Here is an 11,244-nt window from a genome sequence, read left to right on the forward strand (position 1 = left end):
TCATGCATAAATTATAGGTGTTGAGTTGCTTTGTTTTTCACTGATAAACTCATAAGACAGGTGTTTTTTTTTTTGAAAGATGTATTTAGGCTAAGGTAAGGATATGTGTGTTATAGGCTCACACCTCACTTAAAAAATTTAAATTTTTTAAAAATCTTTATTTACTGGATAGAGACAACCAGAAATGGAGAGGGAAGGGGGCAAGAGACAGAGAGAGACCTGAAGCCCTGCTTCACCACTCGCAAAGCTCTCCCCATGCAGGTGGGGACCCGGCGCTCGAACCCGGGTCCTTGCACATTGCAAAATGTGCGCTCAACTAGGTGTGCCACCACCCAGCCCCACTCACACCTCACTCTTACCTTCTGTTGTACTTAGTGTTCCTTTGCCATTTTCCCACTTCCTGAATAACCAACCTTCAACCTCCTATGGAAGAGATTCCTAGTTGGTGCTGTATAAGGAGTGGAACTCCCTGTTTAGCTCCTTGTTTTCTGTCCTACTCTGTCTTGGATCCTGAACCTCTTTCCAGAGTTCTGCGAGGTATGGACTTGATGCTCAGAGATATCCCATCTGATTTGCATGTTGTGGTTTCCTCCATGGTCTTCCACCTTTTAAATGTTTTCTTGGTTGCTAATGTTTCTCCCTTCACTAATTCAGTATTGGTTCATACATTAAAAAAAAAAAAAAAATCCCAGTATTATCCTTTCCTGGTATCTTGAAACACAGAGATAATTGTATGTATTTACTTTGCCACGCTTAACTGGAGATTTACACTATAAAATGAAGGATTTCAACCAATGAACATAGGCAGACATGAGAAATGTGATAATCAAAATAGGAAAAGTCAGTCAGTCTTTAAAGCAACCTTTTTATTTATTGGGCTGCACATGGCATTGATAACAGAAGTTGAGACCACAGCTGAGATGTTAATTATGCCAATCGTTTTCTCCCAAGCTCCACATTTTAGCCTTATACAGAGTGATGTCATTGTAGACCTGGAAGTGGTTCAGCCTCCTGTCACTGCGATCTGGGTTGATCTAAAGAAGAGAACTAAGGTGTCAGAGAAGAGTCTGTGAGGAAGGGAGGAAAATTGGGGTTTAAAGACAAGATAAATTGGGGCTGAAATCAGACCCCTCCCCCACTCTATAAAGGCATGGGCCCAGGTGCTTTCTCCCTCCTAAATCATGACATTAAAATGGAGTTGATATTTACATCAAAAGAAGTGTAAGACTTGATTAAGAATACCCTATGCAGCATTGTTACTGCACCTTCCTTTCCCATTGTCTAAGTTGGAGGCAGACTTCTGGAGTGTAACTTCCACAAGAGAATGGAATGTATTGCTATTCTCAGCAACCAGTATCCAGCACATTCTAGGGACACAATACAGGCTTTTTGTTTGAGAAACAAATGTTGAACCAGTTTCACAGAGAACATTGAGCCCTCAGACATACATTTTTAATAAAAGCAATGCCATACAATTAAAGGATACAATTCCAGCAAATAGAATCAAGAGACCAGAGGCTAAAAGGTAATCACTGGTGGGTGGGGATAGATAGCACAATGGTTATGCAAACAGACTCTTATGCCTGAAGCTCTGTCATTTCTCAGGTTCAATCCCCCGCACCACCATAACCTAGAGCTGAGCAGTGCTCTGGTTAAAAAAAAAAAAAAAAAAAGTAATCACTGAGTGGCTTCTGCAATGTCTCAGTACTGGGAGTATGAGTATTCAACCTGTCAGGTGAAATTCTGCCAAAGGATAGTCTTAAATTGGGGCTGTCAAGCCTTTTTTTTTGTTCCCAAGTCACAGCACTCTGAAACTCCCATCTTTGTTGAATTTTATGATATCACAACACCTGGACCTAATGGTTTTGTTCTTGCACAGTTTTCTGTGTCACCAATGCCACTACCCCAATGAACAGGCTTGACTTATTTGCAGACCCTTTATAACTGCATATTGATGGTAGAGAGACTCCCACTGGAACCCTCTGCCAGTCTCCTGCTGTCTCCTCTCCCCAAGGGGATGCCCCACCTGAAGAGAAGCTGTTGCAAGTAGCTATTTCATTTTTTCCTTCCGGAGCCCTTTAGTCTCCGTGATGTAGCCTCATGGTAGAGCTACAGTCCCAAAGTAGAGCTGTATATAGATGGATGGAAAGGCCAAGCCCATATAGTAGCAATATAGAAATTACAAAGTGTAGAGAGTTCTTAGGAAGGGAGCACATTAGAAAATTACTCAGCAGGAGGCCAGGCTGTAGTGCAGCGGGTTAAGCGCACATGGCGTGAAGTGCAAAGACGGCATAAGGATCCTGGTTCGAGCCCCTAGCTCCCCACCTGCGGCAGGGGGGGGGTCACTTCACAAGCAGTGAAGCAGGTCTGCAGGTGTCTATCTTTCTCTCCTCTTCTTTGTCTCCCCTCTAGATTTCTCTCTGTTGTATCCAACATCATCATCAATGGCAACAATAGTGACAAGGGCAACAAAATGGGAAAAATGGCCTCCAGGAGCAGTGGATTCATAGTGCAGGCACTGAGCCCCAGCAATAACACTGGAGGCAAATTAAAAAAAAAAAAAAAAAAAGAGAAAAGAAATGAAAATTACTCAGTGGATGAAGACAAGTGAGGTCAAGATGAAGGACCAGGAGAAGCACCCGGTTGGTTCTCAGCTAGGTTGTGCCCAGCCAAACCTTGCTTCCTATGTAGAGAAGCCGGGTGGGAGTATGGATTGACCTGTCAATGCCCATGTTCAGTGGGGAAGCAATTACAGAAGCCAGACCTTCAACCTTCTGCATCCCACAATTACCTTGGGTCCATACTCCCAGAGGGTTAAAGAATAGAAAAGCTATCAGGTGAGGGGATGGGATACAGAGTTCTGGTGGTGGGAATTGTGTGGAGTTGTACCCCTCTTATACTATGGTTTAGTCATTTTCCTTTTTATAAATAGAAAATTTAAAAATGTTATGTGGAAAACTGAGAAATGTTACATATGTACAGACTACTGTATTTTACTGTTGGCTGTAAACCATTAATCCCCCCCCCCAAAAAAAAAAAAAGACAACAACAACAAAAAAAAAAGGTCACACATACCAAAGGTTCTGAGTCCCATCCAATTTCCTGGCTCTCAGTCTGTGACTCCAGGTATTTCCTCCTTGGTTCCTGGGCAGCATGATGAATGAGTTTGATAAACCTGTCTTAGAAACATGAGTTAGGAAGAAGTCAGGGTCTGGGGCCTCATCATTTCTCTAACTATACCATTTTTTAAGAGTAGAGCATCTCCCCATCCCCAGGCTTGCCTAAGTCTTGGCAAGGATACTTCTGTGCCAAGGAGCTCTGGGCCCTAAAGACAGAGTAGAATGAGATAGATGTGGTCCTTGCTGTCCTGGAGCCCTAAGTGGGAGACATCAGAGGAAACAGCCAACAATATACAAGGCCAACGTAGTGGTGGCAGACAGCAATAGAAGTGGTGAAGGACTGAGCAGGCAGAGAGGCAGATAGAAGCAGTGTGGCTAGTGAGGGAAGGCTTCTGGATGCTTAACAGGACCAACCTTGAGAAAGAGGGAAAGGAAAGAAAGACACCACAGGCAGAAAAAAGCAAAGGCCCTGGGGCCAGAATGAGTTTGGTCAATGTAGCTGTGGCTAATGGAGAGAGTAAGGAGGAAGGCTATGGACACAAGGCCAGATCTCTCTGTACTGAAATAAGTATGATTGCCAACACCAGACCTACTTCTAACTTCATAGTTTAAGGGTTTAATCTTTTCATTTTTGATTTCTTCATATATATATATATATATATATATATATATATATATATATATATATAATGTTATTGGGTAGAGGCAGGGAGAAATTGAGAGGAGAGAGGGAGAGAGAAAGAGAAACACCTGCAGCACTGCTTCACCACTCGTGAAACTGTCCCCCTGCAAGTGGGGCTTGAACCTATGTCCTTGCACACTGTGATGTGTACACTTAACCAGGTGACCACCATCTGGCCTCTCACTTTATTTCTACCCAATAAAGTCTCCATTTCAGAGTCAGTCTGATGATGAGAAGAATCTGAACTTTGTAGAAGTCCCACTTTCTTGGCCTTCCACTTTAAGTTTTTCAGGTGACTCTGGGCCTCACTTTGCTCCATTATAATAAGAGAGGAAAGTATCTACCTCAGAATGATGATTGAAAATGAAATGAAATGGATTGCTTCTAAAAGGCCTAGCATTGGCTCAGAGTTATCTTCATTAAAGGTAGTCAATAATACACCCCCCTATAGCCTTGAACTTCTCCACCTGCTGTTTTCACAGTGCCACAAACTCTAACTCTTGAATTCTTTGATTAAGTCTGTTTGTCTATTCACTTGCCTGTCTCCACTGTGCCATGAGATTCCACCACCCCACTTTCCACTGAGTTATTTTAATTAATTAATTAATAAATTTTTACCAGAGCACTGCTCAGCTCTGGCTTATTTTGGTGCAGGGGATTGAAGCTGGGATTTTGGGATGTGAAGGTGATCTGGCTGTGACATATGTCACCCCCTTGATTACCAGAGTTGATTTGGCTGATACGGCTGGCTAGATCCCCATCCTCCCTCACTGATCCACGTGTGTCCCTCCTGAATAGATACAGACTTGTCTTTGGTTAAGAGTATATGGGTAGCTGAACTCCCCTCCTAGAACTTCCAAGTAAGCTCTCAAGGTCCTAGGACTTTGGAACCTCAGCTTGAGAGTTCCTCTCCTCTGCCCCTGAGTTATCTTTTTTAACTCCTTCATCCTCTATCGAGATCTACTCTAAGAAGACAGGAAGAGGAGAGATTGAAGGGTATATTTCCCTGGGTTCCAGCTGTATCATATAGTATTCTGTAAAATCTTCAAAAGGCCCTTAAGAGATAAGCCCAGAGAGGTGAAAGAAACATACCTAAAGTCACAGTTATTGAGTGGCAGAACTAGTATTTGAACTAAGTATTGAGTTGCAAACCTATGCTTACAGCAGTTAAATCTGTGATGACTGACTTAGTGAAATGGTAAGGCCATCAGGAACATTCTTGCTGCCTTGACAGTAGACTGGCAGAGTGACTGAACATATTAACCTCTTGTGACTTTGATTAGTATAAGTCTACTTTAGATGGCCAAAGCAGATGACTGATGCTTATTCCATGATACTTGATTTTTGAAAGGCCTCCCAGCCAGCTGGCCCCCTATGATCACTTCAGTGGTAATGTCAACCCCCAGGATTTTACCATCTGCAGGTTCCTCCAGGTTATCATGCCAAGACATGGGCTTTCTGGTAATTGTGTGAACTAGAGAAATACAGAAAATACAGTTTTAACAGGTTCATGTTAAAACACTAACCATGTTAGAATACTGCCTTCTCTGAGACCTGCTTTAGGCCAGATACCTACATTTAATGCTTCCTGAGTGCCACATGTTCAGTAGTGTTCTGGGTACAAGGGGACAAAGCTGAATAAGATCCTTCAGCACCTCAGAATCTAGAGTGGCACACTCTAATATGGAAACAATTAAGTCATATGTGGCTAATTGAAGCTAAATAATTAAATGCAGCATAGTTCAAAATGCACTTATTAGTCATGCTAATCACATTTCAGGTGCTCAATGGCCACATTTGGCTAGTAGGTCCCATTTGGGGCAGCACAGAGAACATTTTGATAGCTGTGGATCATTTCCTGGAGCAGCACTGGTCTCTTGGAGGCAGACCCAAAAGTGATATATATATCCAGAAGGCCACTTTGTAGCCATTACTAATGCCCAGGAAAGGGGGCTATAGATCAGTCCCACATTTTATTGTGGTGACAGAAAAAAAGCAAATATGTAATATCAGGCAATTATAGTATGTGAGGTGAAGAACAATTAATCAGGTTAACTAAATGGAGTGGATGATGTCTCAGGAGTGTAGGTGGTGTGCCCCTAAGGAGACAGACTCAAGCAAAGTCCTGGACATAGTGAGGGAATGTGCTGTAAACACGTGTGGGAAGAATCTGAGGTTGATCTTGGTGAGCTTGAGAAATATTGAGAAGTCAGACTAATTCAAGTGCTGTGAGGTAAATGGACACTAGTAGTAAGTGAGCAAAAAGGCTGGAAGCAACTGCTGTACTCCAAACCACTTTATCTTACCTTCCTACCAGTGACATACTTCTGAGCACATAATATCAATGTATGTAGTCTCTATGTATAGTTATCATATTATCAAATCATAATCTCTTGATACACAAAAGTAGACATTAATGCAAGTTCTAATTTTTTTTTTTTTTAGTATGAAGCCACCACTTCTGGTGGCCATTTTTCCTTTTTTTTTTTTTTGTCTCCATTTTATTGGATAGGACAGAGAGAAACTAAGAGGAGACAGGAAGAAAGGGAGGGACGGAGGGAGGGAGAGAGGCACCTGCAGACCGACTTCACCACTTGTGAAGTGTCCCCACTGCAGGTGGTGAGATGGGGGCTTGAACCTTGGTCCTTGAGTAGGTCCAATGCTGTAGTATTCTCAAGTGGTGTGCAGGAGGCTTGAACCATGGCCATATACCCTGCAAAGCAGGCACCTCTCCATATGAGCTGTCTTGTGTCCTGGTCTTTCAACTTAATCACGACTTGGATGCATTTTAACATATTTTACATTTGATGTGAGGTGGGGACAGAGCAGGCATCTCCCAAGGCGCTCTGTCCTCCACTCCGACCACCCTTCCTTCCTGACACGGTCCTCACCTCTCCACTCTGCTCTCCCTTTCCAGTGAACCTCTCACCTTTGCTGTGGGGATTCACATGATAGTGGGTGTAGAGTTTCTGAGTTCGTAGCTCTTTGAGGTACAGCTCACGTAAGATCTGGTTCTGATGGACCTCATCTGAGACCATCTTCTCCTTCAGGCGCCCCGCCATGGCCTGGTTCCCTCTAGTCCAGTTGAGTTCCTTCAGCAGACACTCCCAGATCACCTGCAGCCACGCCCCGCCGTCTCTAGGCAACGGCGTCCCATGCTGTCTCCAGGCAACAGTGCCTCCCCTCTCGCCTTAAACTCTGCCCTCGCCTTCCCGCCTTCCCGTTCCAGAATCTTAGCATCCAGCTACTTTCTCGTGGTTGCTGAACCCAGTTTCTCAGTCTCTAGAGTCGCCAGAAAAGGATTTGCTACCCAGTATCAGACCTGGGTGGTAACAGACTACTGATTGGACCTTACCTTGACCAGTCATTTCCTCAAAAAGATAACAGAAGACATCAGAAATCTCTCCCATTTTTTAAAAAGATTTTTTGATATTTATTTCCTTTTTGTTGCCTTTGTTGTTTTATTGCTGTAGTTATTGTTGTTCATGCCTAGAATCAAAGCTCTTTAACACTACAGTAGTTACCTAAGAAGATATTCCAATTAATAACACTGATGTGATAATATTTCTTAGTCTAGGCAACATGAAGTTATAGTTTAAAAATGGTAAATACATATAATATACATTTCACTGTTTTAACCATTTTGAAGGATCAGTAGTGGTAAGTATATTCACACCATGTAGAACCAATCTCCAGGACCTTTTATTTTTATTTATTTATTTTTTATAAATATTTACTTATCTACTGAGAGAGAGAGAGAGAGAGAGAGAGAGAAGAAATAAATAAATATAGAGAGACCAAGTCTGACTTTGGCATATGCGATGCAAGAAAGGAACTTGGGTCTGATCAGGCATATAAATCCTGCACTTTACCACAGTGCCAGTGTTACAGGTTTAAGGACTCAGAGCCAGTGTATGGAGGCAACAAGAGGGAACTTTATTAACATAATGGGCCACAGAAAGACCTTGTGCTCTTTAAAGAATTCTGGGCCCTGAACAAAGGGTTGGTACAAGGGGCTGCAGGGCTGAAAGCAGAAAGCATCACAGACACAGAGGCTGCAAGGTTAAGGGGGTGGGACTTACACCCATTGCTCAGGGTCTCGTTGCCCTAGTTACTTTTATCTTTTCCTGTATAGCTGTGTCTGGGGAAAGTTTAAAGCTTCATGACCTGTCAGGATAAGATACAACACTGGGCCTTGTTGGGGGTACCTTTCTGAGGTCTCCTGTGGCTTCTCTTCTTCCTGTAGTTTAGTTAGTTAACTCTTTGCCTGGACATTTTCTCTTTTTCTTTTCCATTTCACCACCACCGAGGCTTCTCCAGAATGTTAAAATCCCCAAACAACTCTCCATTCCCCCCTTTCCCTCTATTCTCTGGTAACCACTATTTCAGTTTTTATGAATTTGGTTATTCTTGGTTTATTATGACCTTATTACATTAATAAATATAGTTTATTTTAAAAGGACCAAAAGAAGACCCAGTATAGAGACAGGAGTCACTGCTGATTTCAGTAAGCAATTAAACACTGACTCCACAGCTTATTCTCTTTTTCAGTGTACTTCATTAATTTATTTCTTCATTCATCCACTCATTTATTTCCTCTTTCATGAACAGCATTTCAGTATGTGACTGGGGAACACAGTGGTGAGTATGCTGGATATATTTCTCTAGCTTAGCGAGCTACTTCATGATTCCCTACTTGAATTCTTATTGCTTGATATGGGAAGTTTTTCCCCTGTTGTCTATCTGGGGAACAGCTACCTAATACATTATCTATCTATCTATCTATCTATCTATCTATTATTTTATCAGAGCACTGCTCAGCTCTGGCATATGGTTGTGTTGGGGATTGAATCTGCAACCTTTGATGCTTCAGGCATGAAAGACTTTTTTGCATAACCACTATACTATTTCCCCAGCCTGGCAAAGGTCATTGTTTAAAGGAGAGATATCACAAAACCAAACCTTCCTCTAGTGCTCCCATGTGGTATACCAGCGGCTCCAACATGGGTGTAATTCATGGCAAAGCAAGTACCTTCCCGGGTGACCTATTCTGGCCCCACCCAGTAGGCAAGATTGACTGAAGAGCAAATTAGGGGACTGGGACAAGGAGAATGGATTTAAAACAAGAATGAGCAAAGTGGGGAGAATTCAGTACCCCTATTTACTTAATTTACCATGTATTTTGAAGTCCTTTCACATCACATATCCCAGGAATAAGACATTACCAGATAAAATATTTTATGTTCATTCACTGAGAAGAGTAACCCTGAACACTTGGACTAGAACTTGTGTCATCTAGAAAGTGGCATCAGGAAGGAGCACACCATGGCAAGACCCCTTCTCATGTTTTTTGCATGTATGCTTCACAGCAGAGTTATACAGTCTAGTTTTCCTCTCACTTCCTGTGGTTCCCTAGTTTCTTTTCTGATCTCTAACTGTAACCAGAAACACAAATCAAAGCCAATTAATGGTTATCCATTCTTGAGTATGTAGTAGTAGATTTTTTTGTTTCTGCCTGAGATGCTTAACTTCACGGCAGTGATTTAAGAGACTTCTGCACTCTTCCATTTTTCTAATGTAGGAGTTGTCTCTGCTTAACATCTATGGTTCCTTTGATCACTGTCTAAATCATAAGTACTTTTGGGCTCCTCTTCTGTACTCTTGGTAATGTAATAAGCTGATTTTTCTCATTTGATCCAATGCAATTTTCTCCCATAGTCACAGAATATTCAGTTGTACTGTCTCTGTAAGACCAGATCTGTGATTAGGTACTTTCTTATTTCATTAGACTTCTCTTTATTGGACAGTCTTTTTATCTCCTGATTTAGCCAGTATTTCTTTTGAGGACATTAGTTCCTTTGCATATGTCTCCAGGAGTCTGCTAATTCTGTCAAAACTTTTAAGTACTTCAGGCTGTGGTGTCTTGTTCCTTCATCTTCTTTCAAACCAATACCCATCTCTCTATATAGAGAATAGTCTATCAACATTCCTCTTGCCCCTTAGAAGCATGTGCTTCCCTGGTACTGCTGCCTTCACGTCTCCTGAATACTTTCTTTCTTATGGAAACCTTGTCATTTGTTACAGTATACTATCTCTCTTCATTTTAATCCAATTATTTAAAATAGAGAACATTTCACTTGAAACACACACACACACACACACACACAGAGAGAGAGAGAGAGAGAAAGAGATATCATAATACAATTGTGTTATATACAGCACTGGGGATTGAAGCAGGAGCTTCAAGCACGCTGGTCTAACATTCGACTGGTTGAGCCATTTTGAGCCATTTCCTAGCTACTCTGCCCTATTCTTAAAAGGAATATTTATTTAGCAAGTTTCAGTTAGTACAATAAACCTAAGGGAGATCACACCATAAAGAAAAAAATTAAATTAGAGTCTCAGAATTTCAAATAACATGACCAAACTCCTAATGTCTTGGCATTACATCTCAAAATTGTCCCAGGAATTTTGAAATTAAAAAATTAATCACCTGCCTTCCAGGAGATTGAACCTAAAAATTAGCTCAAATACAGCAAGAAAAAAATTACTATTAGGAATAAATTGGGGCCCTGGCAGTGGCATACCTAGCAGAGTACAGGCATTACTATGCTCAAATACCTGGGTACAAGCCCTTGGTCCTCATCTGCACAAGGTGGAGGGGTGAGGTAGGGAGGAAGCTTCATGAGTGGTGAAGCAGTGCTTTGAGCTTCTCTCTCTCTCTCTCTCTCTCTCTCTCTTTCTATCTCCCCTTCCCCTCTCAATTTCTGTTTGTCTCTATCAAAAAGAAAAAAGGAAAAGGGAAAAAAAAAAAAACAAGAATAGAAAAAAGGAAAAAGGAAGAAAAAAAGAAAAGGAAAAAAATGGCGACTAGGAGAGGTGAATTTGTCATCATGCAGGCACCAAGCCCCAGCAATAACCTCTAGCAATAAATAAATAAATAAATAAATTTATTCTTGTTACTAGATCAAAGTAAAAAAAAAGTCAAAGTCATTGGGGACTGGAGGAGGGTGGTGGAAGGGGTTCAGAGGCTCTTTGCCCTGTGGTGGAGATAGTGGGGAAGATGTGCTGACAAACATTTTGGGCAGATGAGATATTATACCCCTGAGACAACAACTATCACGTAACACACTATTTTTTTTTTAATAGAGAGAAAACCAAAGAGAACGGGTGGTGGCGCACAACCTGGGTTGTGTATGTGAGATGAAACAGACATATCTTCCAAGTGAGCTACCTAGTTGGTCTAAGAACCTTTAATTATTAAAAAATATATGAGTGAGTACATATTAGAAATGATATTGTAAGTATATAGACAGAGTCCATCAATAACATATCATCCATAAATCAATAAAAAGACAGCTGAGACGGAGAATGGTAAAAGGTTTGAAAAGACACTTCACAAAGGGGGAACACAAAATGATCAGTAAAATGCGGAATATTCTT

At 41.5% G+C, this 11,244-nt stretch overlaps 1 protein-coding gene across 2 annotated transcripts; it reads right to left on the reverse strand.

Annotated features, from left to right (window-relative positions):
- Positions 1 to 845: 845 nt before the first annotated feature.
- Positions 846 to 6,888, reverse strand: CFAP144 (cilia and flagella associated protein 144). Of its 2 annotated transcripts, XM_007526115.2 has the most exons (4): positions 6,731 to 6,888; positions 5,216 to 5,275; positions 3,076 to 3,179; positions 846 to 1,034 (listed from the first exon to the last, which is right to left on the reverse strand). In XM_007526115.2, the coding sequence occupies exons 1-4, from the start codon at positions 6,861 to 6,863 to the stop codon at positions 924 to 926; spliced, it is 408 nt and encodes a 135-aa protein (XP_007526177.1). In that variant the 5' UTR covers positions 6,864 to 6,888; the 3' UTR covers positions 846 to 923. The 2 variants fall into 2 exon arrangements, with proteins under 2 accessions (XP_007526177.1, XP_060062056.1); XM_060206073.1 differs by lacking the exon at positions 5,216 to 5,275.
- Positions 6,889 to 11,244: the final 4,356 nt, after the last annotated feature.

Source organism: Erinaceus europaeus, chromosome 13 (genome assembly GCF_950295315.1).
Source record: "Erinaceus europaeus chromosome 13, mEriEur2.1, whole genome shotgun sequence".
NCBI lineage: Eukaryota > Metazoa > Chordata > Mammalia > Eulipotyphla > Erinaceidae > Erinaceus > Erinaceus europaeus.